General features: G+C 35.4%; 1 protein-coding gene across 33 annotated transcripts in view; it reads right to left on the bottom strand.

Moving 5' to 3' along the window:
• Window positions 1–20,271, bottom strand: part of LOC122995949 — a 30,283-nt gene extending 10,012 nt beyond the window's left edge. For 5 of the 33 annotated variants that reach the window (XR_006406893.1, XM_044371375.1, XM_044371393.1 and 2 more), the window contains exons 1-10: window positions 20,183–20,271; window positions 16,708–16,817; window positions 14,698–14,724; window positions 14,035–14,061; window positions 13,339–13,452; window positions 13,053–13,071; window positions 12,333–12,352; window positions 12,179–12,195; window positions 11,999–12,056; window positions 4,215–4,231 (exon numbers count right to left, since the gene is read on the bottom strand). Coding sequence is in view for 32 of the 33 variants with exons in the window: in XM_044371375.1 (XP_044227310.1) it covers window positions 4,215–4,231; window positions 11,999–12,056; window positions 12,179–12,195; window positions 12,333–12,352; window positions 13,053–13,071; window positions 13,339–13,452; window positions 14,035–14,061; window positions 14,698–14,724; window positions 16,708–16,750 (342 nt within the window). In the remaining variant the exon portion in view is untranslated. The other 28 variants (XM_044371394.1, XM_044371409.1, XM_044371382.1 and 25 more) reach the window with 27 other exon arrangements.
• Window positions 20,272–20,716: the final 445 nt, after the last annotated feature.

Genomic DNA, 20,716 nt, shown 5'->3' with positions numbered 1-20,716 from the left:
AATATTTTCCATAAGAAATATATACATTTTGTGTTTAACTTATCCACAAAGCCTGTAATTTCATTACCTCATGCTAGTTTTACAGAAGTTACAGGAGTGGAAGCACTGTTAACATTCAGACCAGATGAATAACAACACAAAGACCTTTAAAAACTTTAAAAAATAATAAATGTAAATTCAATTCATGATAATATTCTTCATTGCATTTCAGATTTATAGCATACTCTTGGTGATTTTGTTAATAGATTTGTGCCCGTCATTTAAATACATATTTGTGCCATTTGTATTATTTGTATATTTAACATTAAAATTGCTGAAATTAATATTTGTGTATCATCTGAGTTCAATGTGTGTGATACAAAGACAAGAATACCTGCATAAGCTCTGCGTGCAGGTGAATCTGTAATGGAAACGGAGGTTGTTAAATCAGTTTTTCTCTTATTGTTTTCTGCAGCACACACACAAAGAAATCACAACTGAAACTTTACATCACACTGTTGTTATCTTGTGCTGATACTTTGTCACCAAATCAGCTATAATAATATCAGATGATGGAATAATATTTGTATGGTGAGGGAGGTTGTGTCACTGTGTGGACTCTCCACGTGTCACCAGTGAACTTACTTTCCCTTTAAGTGGAGGAGGTGCTGAAATTTAAGTAAACATATTTTAATTTAATTAAATAACTGCATATTTCAAGTGTCACAGTCACAAGTTGTCATTTGTGTTTTGCTTGTTTGCCAACCTCAAGAAGGCTGATCTCACACGGTGTGAAATATAAGCAGGTCTTGTGTCAGAGTCTGCTCCCCCCTACAATAGTGTTTCTCTGCCTTTAAAATTGTGTTTCCTGTAGTGCAACCTCCACGGTTGAGGTTAGGTCTTACAGTTAGTCATTGTGATTTAATACAGAGACATTATAGAGCAAAATATACTGTGTAAAATGTGTAAATATACTCCAATTAATAAGATATAATTAACTTATACAGTGACAACAGCACAGCTGGACATGAAAGACAATAGGTCATTGACTGACCTTGTACTTGGATCTCATGAAAACAATCTGTTGGAAAAACAATGTGTTACAAGCTAAATAAAATGCAATAATAACTCATTAAGAACTTCAACAAGATTTGGACGGATTGAAACTTTACCTAACGAGTAATTCTATCAATCATGCTATGGTATATTAACATGCTCATACATATTAACATACATACGATGCTTATTAATTTAATGATTGGGTAATGCTTTAGGTTATGGCCCGCATCGTACAGCCTTGTTATTCCCAATTTACTAAGTAATCTTTTTTGCTGATAGTGTACCAGTATAGTACATACTGATGTAAATACAAGAGAACAAGATGGGAAGTTAACAATTAAAGAGTAACAAAGGTAACAAATTTGGAACTTAAAAAGAATTTGTACTGTAGTTTTTTAACTGACAGGTATCTATTTTAAAATTGCGACGTATGTACGACTTGTTCTCGTTCTCACTTAGTGCAAAAAATTACACTGTAAATTTGGAATAATTACGCTGTACGCTGTGAGGTGTAATCTAAAGAGTTTATCAATGTTTGCAAGTGTGAACCTGCGTTGGTTTGTACATTAGCCTAATGATGAAAGAATCGATAGAAGGTTTAACTTACGCATGAGGATGACAAACAACAGGAGTCCTGCCATGATGAAGCTGAAGACTACGACTGACCAGGACTCCTTTAAAGACTACACTTGTGTCTATGGTTAGACTTTCACAAACTGAAATGTCATTTTGCAGAACTCGCTCTCAGGAAAACTACAGCGAGCATCAGATGTGAATCACACTATTAAACAGGCCACGGAAATACACACACCAAACATCCTCTTCAAACTAACCACGTGTTTTATTCAGATTAATCTACCACGTCGGTGGCTAACCTCAGAAGAAAGACGACAGTAAGTTTGTTCCTCATTTCTTTTGCTGTCTGTTTTTTTCCCAGAGTAGCTTTTAAACAGAGATGGGCAGATCTACTGACATGCAGCGTCTCAGTTTCACTTGGTGTGTGTGTTTAAAATACTTACAGTTTTTAAAACTTATTTTTCAGGTACACCCCTCCACACAAACTTGGCATATTGATGGACTAAGTACTTATCATCAATTACTTCCCATTTTTGTCCCGATTATTTAACTTCAACAAGATTTAGACGGATTGAAACTTTACCTAACGAGTAATTCTATCAATCATACTATGGTATATTAACATGCTCATACATATTAACATACATACGATGCTTATTAATTTAATGATTGGGTAATGCTTTAGGTTATGGCCCGCATCGTACAGCCTTGTTATTCCCAATTTACTAAGTAATCTTTTTTGCTGATAGTGTACCAGTACAGTACATACTGATGTTGGTACAAGAGAACAAGATGGGAAGTTAACAATTAAAGAGTAACAAAGGTAACAAATTTGGAACTTAAAAAGAATTTGTACTGTAGGTAGTTTTTTAACTGACAGGTATCTGTTTTAAAATTACAAGGTATGTACGACTTGTTCTCGTTCTCACTTTGTGCAAAAAATTACACTGTAAATTTGGAATAATTACGCTGTACGCTGTGAGCTGTAATCTAAAGAGTTAATCAATGTTTGCAAGTGTGAACCTGCGTTGGTTTGTACATTAGCCTAATGATGAAAGAATCGATAGAAGGTTTAACTTACGCATGAGGATGACAAACAACAGGAGTCCTGCCATGATGAAGCCGAAGACTAAGACCGCCCAGGACTCCTTTAAAGACTACACTTGTGTCTATGGTTAGACTTTCACAAACTGAAATGTCATTTTGCAGAACTCGCTCTCAGGAAAACTACAGCGAGCATCAGATGTGAATCACACTATTAAACAGGCCACGGAAATACACACACCAAACATCCTCTTCAAACTAACCACGTGTTTTATTACATCGGCGGCTAACCTCAGAAGAAAGACGACAGTAAGTTTGTTCCTCATTTCTTTTGCTGTCTGTTTTTTTCCCAGAGTAGCTTTTAAACAGAGATGGGCAGATCTACTGACATGCAGCGTCTCAGTTTCACTTGGTGTGTGTGTTTAAAATACTTACAGTTTTTAAAACTTATTTTTCAGGTACACCTCTCCACACAAACTTGGCATATTGATGGACTAAGTACTTATCATCAATTACTTCCCATTTTTGTCCCGATTATTCTACCATTTTACATTATAACTCCACATTATGCTGCACAAACTGTTTTTACGTCAAGTTAATAATTTCAGTAAACATGAAACTAAACTTCAACTTTTGAAATGAACAGGACTTCTTTTTAATAGTTGTGTATAATGTTTTTATTATTTAAAGCATCACATAATACATGTTATCTTCTGACCTAACTATCCATTCAGTAAAATTCAACAAAGGCATTACACCATTCTAAAAAATGTAAACAGTGTAAACATTGTAAGAAAGCAAAATGAAAATAAAGATGCAAGAAAAGCAACACTTGAAATTCAAAATGGCTTTAGAGCGCTGTGCACTGTATCCCCCTGGTGAGATGTACCTCGCAGGGGTACATTTTTGGGTGCAGTTTTTGGTATTTATTCTGTGAAAAGAAAGAAACAGACGTGACTTAATTCTTCTCAGTGAACCTTTCTCATTTATTGAGATTTAAAAGTTGCAAATATTGAATATCTGTCATGCCACAATAACAACTTATAGAATTCACACATTTTCATGACTGCTCCTGAAATGGAAATTATACTTGTTTTAATTCTGATCAATTTTAAGCACTGAGGCCACCAAGTGACTAATATTATATTTGTTGCAAATATATTCATTCATTTGCATTTTAATAAAATTCATAACCATTGGCACAGTCACTTTTAAGTGTTTGATATGAAAAGTTAATTATTTGTGTTTTTTCATGTATTCATTAATTTAATTTGACCATAATGGTCATGATTAAGTAATCCATTAAATCGATTCCCCAACCTATTTTAAGAACCTTATACTTCATTCAGGTTAAGAAAAAGAGAAAATCAGCTCACCAATATTGCATTTGTAGGTGACTATACTGTGGGTCTCATCATAACCAGCCTGCAACATCTTAATTGAAATGATAAAGGAGAGGGAGAGAGAGTTACCTCATGTAAGACAACATGATCATGAAGGAAAACCTCTTAGCAGAAACTGAAGTTTTCAAATCCCCATCCACTGTTGAGACTTACCATATAATCCCCGTAATCTGAAACAGAAACCAAAGCACACCTGAGTACACTTTAACAAACAGGTACAAACAGACGTGACTTAATTCTTCTCAGTGAACCTTTCTCATTTATTGAGATTTAAAAGTTGCAAATGTTGAATATCTGTCATGCCACAATAACAATTTATAGAATTCACACATTTTCATGACTGCTCCTGAAATGGAAATTATACTTGTTTTAATTCTAGTCAATTTTAAGCACTGGGGCCACCAAGTGACTAATATTATATTTGTTCAATGTGCTTTACAATCATCCATCTCTGTACAACAACCTTCATGTCATCAGTTATGTAAACCTAAAATAATAACCTGCATAAAGCTTTTACATGTCTCCATTCATTTGCATTCTAACAAAATCCATAACCATTGGCACAGTCACTTTTAAGTGTTTGATATGAAAAGTTAATTATTTGTGTTTTTTCATGTATTCATTAATTTAATTTGACCATAATGGTCATGATTAAGTAATCCATTAAATCGATTCCCCAACCTATTTTAAGAACCTTATACTTCATTCAGGTTAAGAAAAAGAGAAAATCAGCTCACCAATTTTGCATTCATAGGTGACTATACTGTGGGTCTCATCATAACCAGCCTGCAACATCTTAATTGAAATGATAAAGGAGAGGGAGAGAGAGTTACCTCATGTAAGACAACATGATCATGAAGGAAAACCTCTTAGCAGAAACTGAAGTTTTCAAATCCCCATCCACTGTCGAGACTTACCATATAATCCCCGTTATCTGAAACAGAAACCAAAGCACACCTGAGTACACTTTAACAAACAGGTACAAATAAAATATACAGGCATAACACTGATCACTTTCATTGACATGATCATTACAGCGAATGCAAAAGAGAAAGAAACACTTTGATTTACCAGTGATGAAGGCTTTTGGTCTACATGAAAAAAATAAAAAAAAAGAGTTTTTGTTAGTGTCATTACAGAGGAAAGTAGTTACATATAAATGAAGAATGTAAAATCCAAATAAATATATTGTGTTGGTTCTCCCAAACATCTCTGAATACTTGAACAGCTATCAGTATTTCATTCGTACACATCCTGGCTTAATTAATCATCTTATTGGCTATCAGCTGACTAGTAATATCCAGTCACATTCATACAAGTCTACAAGACATCCTTTAAATCCTGACAGCTCAGACGTCTGTGTGCTATAATGTATGTTTTCAGTGTGTTGGGGGTGTTAGTTTTACCAGCAGAACCATAACTGCTCTGCTCTGTCTGATTAACTGAAAGACCAATCAAAGAACCGTCATCTCCATATCTAACAAGTTGAATAAAATGGTCAATGCCTTCATGTAAATGAAAAAAAAAAAGGTCCAATTGCTTTTGAGCGTGACACTTAATCTGCAACTGTTCCAGTGGAGCAGCTCAGAGGCTGGAGAAGAGGACTGTTTTGTTATAAGGGGTACATGATCCTCACAATGAATGTCTGAAACTATGAATTTAAAACTGGGCAACAATGATAAAGAAGACAACACCAACTTGATCAAGTTTAACCTGAGAATGTTTAAAAAACAAAGTTTCTTACCTCTTGAAAGCCAATTTTTCTAAAAAAGCAAAAAATTATAATCAAACACTGATTATTGAAATATATATTATCAGTTTATCTATAATTCTGTCATCCTGTTTTTCCATACTGTAATGTTCTTATCTTGATCTATTCTCCACACAAAACATCTGTTGCATGTCTGTCCGTCTTGGAGGAGGAATCCCTCCTCTGTTGCTCTTTCTGAGGTTTCTTTAATTTTTTCCCCATTAAAGGGTCTTTTGAGGGTTTGTGTTTTTCTTTATCTGAATCGAAGGTCTGAGGAAAGAAGATGTTGTATTGCTGTACAGATTGTAAAAGCCCCCTGAGGCTGATTTGTCATTTATGATATTGGGCTGTATAAATGAACATGGACTTGACTTAATTTGACACTGCAAAATTGTAATAATCCCTAATGAAATGCAAAAGCTGGATAAAAGTCTTTATGTTTTTACTAAAAAAAACTAAACTTCCTTTACAGGAAATGTGAAGCCACATCAAAGATTTCCTACAACTGCAGTTGGGTTTTACAATAAGAATAAAGCATATATGTATTCCAGTTTAAGGCCAATATTTTTAGACAAACTGGTTAAATGAGACAAGGAAAAAATAGTTGTGATTTAAATCAGCGAGTTCTAACTTAGCAACTTTAAATAACATATCTCCATGCTAAAAAAACATCACATCACATCTTGAACAGATTTGTTAGATCCTGAGATAAACTCTGTTGGGGTAAAAATTTTAAAGTCTTACCAATTCTGCTTTGAATGTAGCGATGTGCAAATACCACCAAGATGACACCCACACCTACTCCACAACCAGCCACAATCATTGTCAACTTTAAGTTCCCAATTAACATTCCTGTTTTGGAACAACAGAGGCCATAAACAAGTGTCATTGCAACTAATAGGAATTTAACGTGAATTAAGTTGTAAACATGATAAATCAGGTTGAGGATATCTTAACCATCATAATTATGCAATACAGGTTGTTTCACTGTGATACTACAGAGCAATAGCCTCCATAATGCTTAAACAGTCTGACCTGGTGAATAAAAATATATAATAATTCAAATACAATATTTTCCATAAGAAACATATACGTTTTGTGTTTAACTTATCCACAAAGCCTGTAATTTCATTACCTCATGCTAGTTTTACAGGAGTTACAGGAGTGGAAGCACTGTTAACATTCAGACCAGATGAATAACAACACAAAGACCTTTAAAAACTTTAAAAAATAATAAATGTAAATTCAATTCATGATAATATTCTTCATTGCATTTCAGATTTATAGCATACTCTTGGTGATTTTGTTAATAGATTTGTGCCATTTGTATTATTTGTATATTTAACATTAAAATTGCTGAAATTAATATTTGTGTATCATCTGAGTTCAATGTGTGTGATACAAAGACAAGAATACCTGCATAAGCTCTGCGTGCAGGTGAATCTGTAATGGAAACGGAGGTTGTTAAATCAGTTTTTCTCTTATTGTTTTCTGCAGCACACACACAAAGAAATCACAACTGAAACTTTACATCACACTGTTGTTATCTTGTGCTGATACTTTGTCACCAAATCAGCTATAATAATATCAGATGATGGAATAATATTTGTATGGTGATGGAGGTTGTGTCACTGTGTGGACTCTCCACGTGTCACCAGTGAACTTACTTTCCCTTTAAGTGGAAGAGGTGCTGAAATTTAAGTAAACATATTTTAATTTAATTAAATAACTGCATATTTCAAGTGTCACAGTCACAAGTTGTCATTTGTGTTTTGCTTGTTTGCCAACCTCAAGAAGGCTGATCTCACACGGTGTGAAATATAAGCAGGTCTTGTGTCAGAGTCTGCTCCCCCCTACAATAGTGTTTCTCTGCCTTTAAAATTGTGTTTCCTGTAGTGCAACCTCCACGGTTGAGGTTAGGTCTTACAGTTAGTCATTGTGATTTAATACAGAGACATTATAGAGCAAAATATACTGTGTAAAATGTGTAAATATACTCCAATTAATAAGATATAATTAACTTATACAGTGACAACAGCACAGCTGGACATGAAAGACAATAGGTCATTGACTGACCTTGTACTTGGATCTCATGAAAACAATCTGTTGGAAAAACAATGTGTTACAAGCTAAATAAAATGCAATAATAACTCATTAAGAACTTCAACAAGATTTGGACGGATTGAAACTTTACCTAACGAGTAATTCTATCAATCATGCTATGGTATATTAACATGCTCATACATATTAACATACATACGATGCTTATTAATTTAATGATTGGGTAATGCTTTAGGTTATGGCCCGCATCGTACAGCCTTGTTATTCCCAATTTACTAAGTAATCTTTTTTGCTGATAGTGTACCAGTATAGTACATACTGATGTAAATACAAGAGAACAAGATGGGAAGTTAACAATTAAAGAGTAACAAAGGTAACAAATTTGAAACTTAAAAAGAATTTGTGCTGTAGTTTTTTAACTGACAGGTATCTATTTTAAAATTGCGACATATGTACGACTTGTTCTCGTTCTCACTTAGTGCAAAAAATTACACTGTAAATTTGGAATAATTACGCTGTACGCTGTGAGGTGTAATCTAAAGAGTTTATCAATGTTTGCAAGTGTGAACCTGCGTTGGTTTGTACATTAGCCTAATGATGAAAGAATCGATAGAAGGTTTAACTTACGCATGAGGATGACAAACAACAGGAGTCCTGCCATGATGAAGCTGAAGACTAAGACCGACCAGGACTCCTTTAAAGACTACACTTGTGTCTATGGTTAGACTTTCACAAACTGAAATGTCATTTTGCAGAACTCGCTCTCAGGAAAACTACAGCGAGCATCAGATGTGAATCACACTATTAAACAGGCCACGGAAATACACACATCAAACATCCTCTTCACACTAACCATGTGTTTTATTATATCGGTGGCCAACCTCAGAAGAAAGACGACAGTAAGTTTGTTCCTCATTTCTTTTGCTGTCTGTTTTTTTCCCAGAGTAGCTTTTAAACAGAGATGCGCAGATCTACTGACATGCAGCGTCTCAGTTTCACTTGGTGTGTGTGTTTAAAATACTTACAGTTTTTAAAACTTATTTTTCAGGTACACCTCTCCACACAAACTTGGCATATTGATGGACTAAGTACTTATCATCAATTACTTCCCATTTTTGTCCCGATTATTTAACTTCAACAAGATTTAGACGGATTGAAACTTTACCTAATGAGTAATTCTATCAATCATACTATGGTATATTAACATGCTCATACATATTAACAGACATACGATGCTTATTAATTTAATGATTGGGTAATGCTTTAGGTTATGGCCCGCATCGTACAGCCTAGTTATTCCCAATTTACTAAGTAATCTTTTTTGCTGATAGTGTACCGGTACAGTACATACTGATGTTGGTACAAGAGAACAAGATGGGAAGTTAACAATTAAAGAGTAACAAAGGTAACAAATTTGGAACTTAAAAAGAATTTGTACTGTAGTTTTTTAACTGACAGGTATCTATTTTAAAATTACGAGGTATGTACGACTTGTTCTCGTTCTCACTTTGTGCAAAAAATTACACTGTAAATTTGGAATAATTACGCTGTACGCTGTGAGCTGTAATCTAAAGAGTTAATCAATGTTTGCAAGTGTGAACCTGCGTTGGTTTGTACATTAGCCTAATGATGAAAGAATCAATAGAAGGTTTAACTTACGCATGAGGATGACAAACAACAGGAGTCCTGCCATGATGAAGCTGAAGACTAAGACCGACCAGGACTCCTTTAAAGACTACACTTGTGTCTATGGTTAGACTTTCACAAACTGAAATGTCATTTTGCAGAACTCGCTCTCAGGAAAACTACAGCGAGCATCAGATGTGAATCATACTATTAAACAGGCCACGGAAATACACACATCAAACATCCTCTTCAAACTAACCATGTGTTTTATTACATCGGTGGCCAACCTCAGAAGAAAGACGACAGTAAGTTTGTTCCTCATTTCTTTTGCTGTCTGTTTTTTTCCCAGAGTAGCTTTTAAACAGAGATGCGCAGATCCACTGACATGCAGCGTCTCAGTTTCACTTGGTGTGTGTGTTTAAAATACTTACAGTTTTTAAAACTTATTTTTCAGGTACACCTCTCCACACAAACTTGGCATATTGATGGACTAAGTACTTATCATCAATTACTTCCCATTTTTGTCCCGATTATTTAACTTCAACAAGATTTAGACGGATTGAAACTTTACCTAATGAGTAATTCTATCAATCATACTATGGTATATTAACATGCTCATACATATTAACATACATACGATGCTTATTAATTTAATGATTGGGTAATGCTTTAGGTTATGGCCCGCATCGTACAGCCTTGTTATTCCCAATTTACTAAGTAATCTTTTTTGCTGATAGTGTACCAGTACAGTACATACTGATGTAGGTACAAGAGAACAAGATGGGAAGTTAACAATTAAAGAGTAACAAAGGTAACAAATTTGGAACTTAAAAAGAATTTGTACTGTAGTTTTTTAACTGACAGGTATCTATTTTAAAATTGCGACGTATGTACGACTTGTTCTCGTTCTCACTTAGTGCAAAAAATTACACTGTAAATTTGGAATAATTACGCTGTACGCTGTGAGGTGTGATCTAAAGAGTTTATCAATGTTTGCAAGTGTGAACCTGCGTTGGTTTGTACATTAGCCTAATGATGAAAGAATCGATAGAAGGTTTAACTTACGCATGAGGATGACAAACAACAGGAGTCCTGCCATGATGAAGCTGAAGACTAAGACCGACCAGGACTCCTTTAAAGACTACACTTGTGTCTATGGTTAGACTTTCACAAACTGAAATGTCATTTTGCAGAACTCGCTCTCAGGAAAACTACAGCGAGCATCAGATGTGAATCACACTATTAAACAGGCCACAGAAATACACACATCAAACATCCTCTTCAAACTAACCATGTGTTTTATTACATCGGTGGCCAACCTCAGAAGAAAGACGACAGTAAGTTTGTTCCTCATTTCTTTTGCTGTCTGTTTTTTTCCCAGAGTAGCTTTTAAACAGAGATGCGCAGATCTACTGACATGCAGCATCTCAGTTTCACTTGGTGTGTGTGTTTAAAATACTTACAGTTTTTAAAACTTATTTTTCAGGTACACCTCTCCACACAAACTTGGCATATTGATGGACTAAGTACTTATCATCAATTACTTCCCATTTTTGTCCCGATTATTCTACCATTTTACCTTATAACTCCACATTATGCTGCACAAACTGTTTTTACATCAAGTTAATAATTTCAGTAAACATGAAACTAAACTTCAACTTTTGAAATGAACGGGACTTCTTTTTAATAGTTGTGTATAATGTTTTTATTATTTAAAGCATCACATAATACATGTTATCTTCTGACCTAACTTCAGTTTCTATCCATTCAGTAAAATTCAACAAAGGCATTACACCATTCTAAAAAATGTAAACAGTGTAAACATTGTAAGAAAGCAAAATGAAAATAAAGATGCAAGAAAAGCAACACTTGAAATTCAAAATGGCTTTAGAGCGCTGTGCACTGTATCCCCCTGGTGAGATGTACCTCGCAGGGGTACATTTTTGGGTGCAGTTTTGGGTATTTATTCTGTGAAAAGAAAGAAACAGACGTGACTTAATTCTTCTCAGTGAACCTTTCTCATTTATTGAGATTTAAAAGTTGCAAATATTGAATATCTGTCATGCCACAATAACAACTTATAGAATTCACACATTTTCATGACTGCTCCTGAAATGGAAATTATACTTGTTTTAATTCTGATCAATTTTAAGCACTGAGGCCACCAAGTGACTAATATTATATTTGTTCAATGTTCTTTACAATCATCTATCTCTGTACAACAACCTTCATGTCATCAGTTATGTAAACCTAAAATAATAACCTGCATAAAGCTTTTACATGTCTCCATTCATTTGCATTTTAATAAAATTCATAACCATTGGCACAGTCACTTTTAAGTGTTTGATATGAAAAGTTAATTATTTGTGTTTTTTCATGTATTCATTAATTTAATTTGACCATAATGGTCATGATTAAGTAATCCATTAAATCGATTCCCCAACCTATTTTAAGAACCTTATACTTCATCCAGGTTAAGAAAAAGAGAAAATCAGCTCACCAATTTTGCATTTGTAGGTGATTATACTGTAGGTCTCATCATAACCAGCCTGCAAGATCTTAATTGAAATGATAAAGGAGAGGGAGAGAGAGTAACCTCATGTAAGACAACATGATCATGAAAGAAAACCTCTTAGCAGAAACTGAAGTTTTCAAATCCCCATCCACTGTTGAGACTTACCATATAATCCCTGTTATCTGAAACAGAAACCAAAGCACACCTTAGTACACTTTAACAAACAGGTACAAATAAAATATACAGGCATAACACTGATCACTTTCATTGACATGATCATTACAGCGAATGCAAAAGAGAAAGAAACACTTTGATTTACCAGTGATGATGGCTTTTGGTCTACATGAAAAAAACAAAAAAAAAGAGTTTTTGTTAGTGTCATTACAGAGGAAAGTAGTTACATATAAATGAAGAATGTAAAATCCAAATAAATATATTGTGTTGGTTCTCCCAAACATCTCTGAATACCTGAACAGCTATCAGTATTTCATTCGTACACATCCTGGCTTAATTAATCATCATCTTATTGGCTGTCAGCTGACTAGTAATATCCAGTCACATTCATACAAGTCTACAAGACATCCTTTAAATCCTGACAGCTCAGACGTCTGTGTGCTATAATGTATGTTTTCAGTGTGCTGGGGGTGTTAGTTTTACCAGCATAACCATAACTGCTCTGCTCTGTCTGATTAACTGAAAGACCAATGAAAGAACCTTCATCTCCATATCTAACAAGTTGAATAAAATGGTCAATGCCTTCATGTAAATGTCTCTGACTGGGTGATGTCATAAAACTCTCTCCACTTTGTAAAAAAAAAAAAAAAGGTCCAATTGCTTTTGAGCGTGACACTTAATCTGCAACTGTTCCAGTGGAGCAGCTCAGAGGCTGGAGAAGAGGACTGTTTTGTTATACGGGGTATATGATCCTCACAATGAATGCCTGAAACTATGAATTTAAAACTGGGCAACAATGATAAAGAAGACAACACCAACTTGATCAAGTTTAACCTGAGAATGTTTAAAAAACAAAGTTTCTTACCTCTTGAAAGCCAATTTTTCTAAAAAAGCAAAAAATTATGATCAAACACTGATTATTGAAATATATATTATCAGTTTATCTATAATTCTGTCATTCTGTTTTTCCATACTGTAATGTTATTATCTTGATCTATTCTCCACACAAAACATCTGTTCATCTTAGCACAAAACATCTTAGCAACTTTAAATAACATATCTCCATGCTAAAAGAACATCACATCACATCTTGAACAGGTTTGTTGGATCCTGAAATAAACTCTGTTGGGGTAAAAATTTTAAAGTCTTACCAATTCTGCTTTCAATGTAGCAATGTGCAAATACCACCAAGATGACACCCACACCTACTCCACAACCAGCCACGATCACTGTCAACTTTAAGTTCCAAATCAACGTTCTTGTTTCTAACAACAGAGGCCATAAACAAGTGTCATTGCAACTAATAGGAATTTAACATGAATTAAGTTGTAAACATGATAAATCAGGTTGAGGATATCTTAACCATCATAATTATGCAATACAGGTTGTTTCACTGTGATACTACAGAGCAATAGCCTCCATAATGCTTAAACAGTCTGACCTGGTGAATAAAAATATATAATAATTCAAATACCATATTTTCCATAAGAAATATATACATTTTGTGTTTAACTTATCCACAAAGCCTGTAATTTCATTACCTCATGCTAGTTTTACAGGAGTTACAGGAGTGGAAGCACTGTTAACATTCAGACCAGATGAATAACAACACAAAGACCTTTAAAAACTTTAAAAAATAATAAATGTAAATTCAATTCATGATAATATTCTTCATTGCATTTCAGATTTATAGCATACTCTTGGTGATTTTGTTAATAGATTTGTGCCCGTCATTTAAATACATATTTGTGCCATTTGTATTATTTGTATATTTAACATTAAAATTGCTGAAATTAATATTTGTGTATCATCTGAGTTCAATGTGTGTGATACAAAGACAAGAATACCTGCATAAGCTCTGCTTAAAGGTGAATCTGTAATGGAAACGGAGGTTGTTAAATCAGTTTTTCTCTTATTGTTTTCTGCAGCACACACACAAAGAAATCACAACTGAAACTTTACATCACACTGTTGTTATCTTGTGCTGATACTTTGTCACCAAATCAGCTATAATAATATCAGATGATGGAATAATATTTGTATGGTGATGGAGGTTGTGTCACTGTGTGGACTCTCCACGTGTCACCAGTGAATTCACTTTCCCTTTAAGTGGAAGAGGTGCTGAAATTTTTGAAGTAAACATATTTTAATTTAATTAAATAACTGCATATTTCAAGTGTCACAGTCACAAGTTGTCATTTGTGTTTTGCTTGTTTGCCAACCTCAAGAAGGCTGATCTCACACGGTGTGAAATATAAGCAGGTCTTGTGTCAGAGTCTGCTCCCCCCTACAATAGTGTTTCTCTGCCTTTAAAATTGTGTTTCCTGTAGTGCAACCTCCACGGTTGAGGTTAGGTCTTACAGTTAGTCATTGTGATTTAATATAGAGCAATTATAGAGCAAAATATACTGTGTAAAATGTGTAAATATACTCAAATTAATAAGATATAATTAACTTATACAGTGACAACAGCACAGCTGGACATGAAAGACAATAGCTCATTGACTGACCTTGTACTTGGATCTCATGAAAACAATCTGTTGGAAAAACAATGTGTTACAAGCTAAATAAAATGCAATAATAACTCATTAAGAACTTCAACAAGATTTAGACGGATTGAAACTTTACCTAATGAGTAATTCTATCAATCATGCTATGGTATATTAACATGCTCATACATATTAACATACATACGATGCTTATTAATTTAATGATTGGGTAATGCTTTAGGTTATGGCCCGCATCGTACAGCCTTGTTATTCCCAATTTACTAAGTAATCTTTTTTGCTGATAGTGTACCAGTACAGTACATACTGATGTAAATACAAGAGAACAAGATGGGAAGTTGACAATTAAAGAGTAACAAAGGTAACAAATTTGGAACTTAAAAATAATTTGTACTGTAGTTTTTTAACTGACAGGTATCTATTTTAAAATTACGAGGTATGTACGACTTGTTCTCGTTCTCACTTAGTGCAAAAAATTACACTGTAAATTTGGAATAATTACGCTGTACGCTGTGAGCTGTTATCTAAAGAGTTAATCAATGTTTGCAAGTGTGAACCTGCGTTGGTTTGTACATTAGCCTAATGATGAAAGAATCGATAGAAGGTTTAACTTACGCATGAGGATGACAAACAACAGGAGTCCTGCCATGATGAAGCTGAAGACTAAGACTGACCAGGGCTCCTTTAAAGACTACACTTGTGTCTATGGTTAGACTTTCACAAACTGAAATGTCATTTTGCAGAACTCGCTCTCAGGAAAACCACAGCGAGCATCAGATGTGAATCACACTATTAAACAGGCCACGGAAATACACACACACCAAACATCCTCTTCAAACTAACCACGTGTTTTATTCAGATTAATCTACCACATCGGTGGCTAACCTCAGAAGAAAGACGACAGTAAGTTTGTTTCTCATTTCTTTTGCTGTCTGTTTTTTCCCACAGTAGCTTCTAAACAGAGATGCGCAGATCTACTGACATGCAGCGTCTCAGTTTCACTTGAATGTCTGTTGGCTCAGTGGTTTAGAACATTGCTCTCATGATCAACAATGCCTTAGATGACAAGGTTGTGTGTTTGATACCTGCTCACTGCAGTGCTCCTCATAATATTGCTCTCATGTACAAAGTTGCTTCACATCTTTATCTTGTACCATAATTCAATTCCTCTCTAGCTCACCATAACACTATTACCTAAAATGTGGATTGATATGCTTGTTAAGGACATCTTTTCCTGTGCAACATAGCATATCTGAGTAGTTCAGTGGTTTAAGCTCATGTCATTTCTGACCTCCTTTTAGATCCAAAGGTTGTGAGTTTGAGCTGAACTGCTTTTTTTGTCCATTTCAGGCAAGTGACAGGCTAAATACCAGAATCTTGCCTGGTATTGCTGTGTGACATGTTAGCTCAGCGCATAGCATGTCTGTCTTACAAACATGAGGGTGGAGGTTCAGTTCCACCCACTGCTGATTTTAATCTTGCTAGATTTTTCAATAGTGTTTAGCTTCCAGTTATGCAATCTAAATTCGCTTTCAGCAATCACACGCAATTTCTACAGAAATTGCATTTTCTAGTTTATATTTAGATGCTTTTTTAAAAAATATTATTCAAACTCATCCATTCATCTTGTCAATACGCCTGTTTTTAATATGGTCAGATTGCAGACTGGGCCTCCTCCTGGGCTGACTGATCACATCCTGAGCCAAGACAAACAGATGTATACTGTCATTTTTGATAACGATAACTCAGGCGAGATCAACTGAACTTAATGTTTAAAGCCATGAAAATGTCCTTCACAAGCACATTATTTCCTACTGAAGTTAAGGAGAAATTTTGGTGTTTCTGTGTCCAATAGTCTCACTGGTTTGAAGTGGGTGGAGCTGTACTGGAAAAAAGGTGATGTCAGTTCTTCAATTTACGAATCAGCAGTGTTTCTGACCAGCTGAATGAAAGTTTAATCAAAAGTCTGAGTGTAATGTCGACATTATCCTCAATGTTTCACATTAAACTCACCGTTTTTTGTTTGGCTATAGCTACCATCTCTACTAAACTCCATTCAGACAGGATGAACATCACAGGGGGGAAGTCAGGTCCAACTTCTTTGAGTCATAACTCAGTGAGATCTGAACACACAGACATGAAACACATATTGATATCATTGAGTGTGACTCACGCTTACTGAGGATACAATTATCTCTGATGTCCATTGTCAATAAACCTCCATAAAGCCACTTAGAAACCAGAGAAAAAAAGAGTCTGCAGAGCTGAGAATCATCAGTTTTCTTCAGTACAAAACTCATCCAGTGATAATTATCTGTACATCCATGTTACACTGCAAACAGAGGCTGCTAACAGCTGATTCACCTGACTTTTAATAGAGACTATTTGACAAAATAGTGTAAAAACGTGTCTGAAAGAGCACAGCAGCACCTGCGTTTCGGCATGTGGGTCATCATAAAACACATTACAAACACCATTTAAATTAAGTAACTTGGGTGTGAAAAAAGATTTTAAAAAAGTAAAAAAAAATATATAAAAGACAACCAATTATATACATCCAGACACATATCAGCCAATGGGGTGTCTACAAAGATGGGTTGGATATATGGTCATGTGACTTCAGGCCAATCGTTGTCCAAGAAGGGACCTGGGTGACGCCATATTTGATCCATTAACTAGAAAGCTGCAACTAGAGGTTGGTACTTGGGTTTTTGTTAATCTAAAAATGTGCCTATTAGATATGACATACATTAGAAACACTTTGATTAGGATAATAACAATAATAATAATAATAGTAGTGATAGTAAAGATAAAAGGCTTAATGAAGTGCTGTGTATAGAGAGAGCAGAAAGATGCATAATACAACAATATAAATTGATAAAAACATCATATTGTTTATATTGGTTCCCAAACAGGCCCGCCATGTTTCCATCTGTCAGATTAGCAAAAACATTGTTGTAGTACAAAGAAAATACTCAGAGATCCACCTTAAAATACGAGGACGTCGAGATTTAAATGACAGGAGGAGCGGCGAGTTCACTGAAAAACACTGCGGAGGGAGGATTAGCCACATATGACCACGGCAGGTAATCTGAAAATCACCCCACCTCCTCTAGAGAAATGAAATCTCCTCCAAACGGGGCTTAACACTGTAACTGAAGCAAGCCAAACTTTATTTATAGAGCACATTTCATTCCAGTTGGAAACACACAACGTGCTTCACCACAAAACGGACGTAAATAATATATATTAAAATAAAACATCAGACATAAATAAACAGTTAAAAAAGACAAATAAATATATAATAGGACAGTTAAAAAACATTAAAAATGTTAAACTAATTAAAATAAATGCACATTTTAAGTTTAGTTTTAAAAGTTAGTTACCAGAAATGGCCAAGAAATTGAGTTGGTATCTACTTTTAGATACTTAAGGTTTTTAAATGATAAACACTTGTCTTTTACTAGTATTTTCACCGACTGTACGTATATAAAGTAATATATCACTTTTTTTACCCAGACAATATATATCTCATCTTTCCAGTTGTATCACACCTTTGTCAGATCCAAGAAGTGCCTCCTTGTTTGTTTTTTTATTATTTGCAACAACAAACTGTTTCAGCTGAAAAAAACACGTCGACGTCCTCGTGTGACTGAACAAAACCGACCGAATCCGCTCGATTTAATTATTCAGCTCTGAATGTTAAATATCAGCGTCTGTGTATGAGGTGGAATTAAAGATTGGAGTTACTGGGTTGTTTCCGTATTCCTCTGTGTGTGTGTGTGTGTGTGTGTGTACATGTTAGATGGTTGGAGGGTTGTTGAATGATGCGGAAAGCAAATGTGCTTTGGGAACAAAAACACACCACAACACACACCGGGGAATAGAGAGAGTGTGAGGGAGACAGGCGGGGGAATACAGTGTGTTGGAAAGTTGAAAGATTTCCCCGTGGAAGAACACACACACACACACACACACACACACACACACACAACAAATAAAGACAATTAACAACCTTTTTGCCACATGACTGATCCTGAGGTTCGTTACGTCTTGTGCAGACTTCAGTCACGCTTTGACTGTTCCAGACAAATGTTTAAGATCTGAGACGTGACCTCATCGTCAACTTGTCCCCGACACAACAAGTTCTACAAGTTAAACAAGCAGATACGTTGTTTGATCATGTGACACAGAGAAGCGTTTTCTAAGCTGGCTCCTCTATCAGCAGTAATCAGCAGGACGACATCATCTGTCTGTGTTTTATAAAACTGTTAAACAATAATAATGATTTATGATGTGACGACGCTGTGGTTAGGCCACCTTCATCGTCATGGCTACAATAATAACCACGGGGTTAAGGTTAGGGGACGATCGTAGTTACGTTTTTTTAATGACTTGTTTAGCTCATTTATATACTGTCAAAGTTCCAAAACTTGAGGTGAACGTATGTAAAAATGTTCCCTGAAAGTCAAGAGTCAGGGCTTGAAGCTGCTCTGTTTCATTTGCAAAGTTCCCTCTACTTACCTTACGTGTCCTAACTGAATGCGACGCGAGCGAGCGTCAGTGACAAAATCAGTTTGATTGCTTTGTTTTCTATTGGAATGTCTTAACTGGCCGTTGCTGCACTGCATAGCGTGATGCCCTGTTTCTATTTACTTCCTGTTGCTCATGTTGAAAGCACTATAGGACACATGCTGTGTCTCAAATCGCATACTTCTGTACTTACACTTAACATTTTAAGTGCATAAGTGCGTTCACACTGAGAAGTATGGAAAAATGCACTGTGAGAATCCGGATGGTGCACTCAAAACAGTTAAAAAGTTGAGTGTAGACCAATGGACACTTCTCGCCCTCAATGATCGCCATCTTGGCTACATAGCGGAAGGGGAGGGACTGATTTTCAAACTGGAAATGGCGGCCGAGGATGTTGTAACTACGGTGAACATCGCCGCATTATCCAAATATAAGTCATACATGTGTTTTTTAGTACTAAGCACCACTATACTGTTGTTGGATATAAGCCATCAGTATGTTTTTTTGGGTTAATTTAGCAGTCTGTAATGATTTGGTAGCGCGAACGATAACGTGAATGCTAACGCTAGCTAATGCTAATTTGCGACTGTCATTTCTGGTAAGTGCACAACGGCTGTGTTTGATTTGAGACAACACTACCCTGTCAAAATTTGCACACCGTGCCAGTAAGTACATAGTGTACACAGTGTACTACATGAAAGTGTACTAATGGAAGAATGTGATTTGTGACACACTGACGGTTTCATGAACGGCTGATTTGTTTAGTTGAAATGAGGAGTTATTTCTACGATACCTCCTCATCTCACTACAAAAACCTAAATATAGTGGCAGCTGGCTGGAGGGAGATCACCAGGGAGCTGGAAGTTTCTGGTTAAGTTGCATCTAAATATCACAATATAAAATGGTGTGTTTTCTGTGTAAAAAGTACAAACGTAGGAACATATCAAGTACTCACCCGTCTTTTACTTGAGTGGTTAAGTCTCCAGTCTGATCGTGAGTGCATAGCTGATAGGTACGTGGTTTGTTTACGTGACGTAACAGAAGTGCAGAAGGTTTTTCCACATGATCTGATTCAGCTTGAAAAGTTTATATTTTGAAATCCTAAAAAAAAAGTGAAATCCTACTACTACAGTGTGTTTACGTAGCCTCTGGACTACGGATGTATTAGGGGAGCTAACATGCCATTTTTCCTAGTGGCCACTTGCGGTATTGCAGTGAAAAAATAACCTTCAGCTCAAAATGATGAGACGTCTGTTAAACTGGTGACATGACATCTCCAACTGCAAATGTCATCAATTATTACTCTTTGTATTATGAATTTTTAATCACTGAAGGTTTTATATTCGTAAAACTTTCCACAAGCTTAGTAAACCTGGAAGCTAGCAACCTTCTGTGGCTCATGCGCCAGGCGAGCAATTTTCATTTGAATGAATAGGCACCATCTTTGAGTCCAACAATACATCCAATGCTCCGGAGGAAGCTTCCTGGA

The sequence above is a fragment of the Thunnus albacares genome, chromosome 13 (genome assembly GCF_914725855.1).
Source record: "Thunnus albacares chromosome 13, fThuAlb1.1, whole genome shotgun sequence".
Classification (NCBI taxonomy): Eukaryota; Metazoa; Chordata; class Actinopteri; order Scombriformes; family Scombridae; genus Thunnus; species Thunnus albacares.
This window is presented reverse-complemented; position numbering and strand designations above follow the sequence as displayed.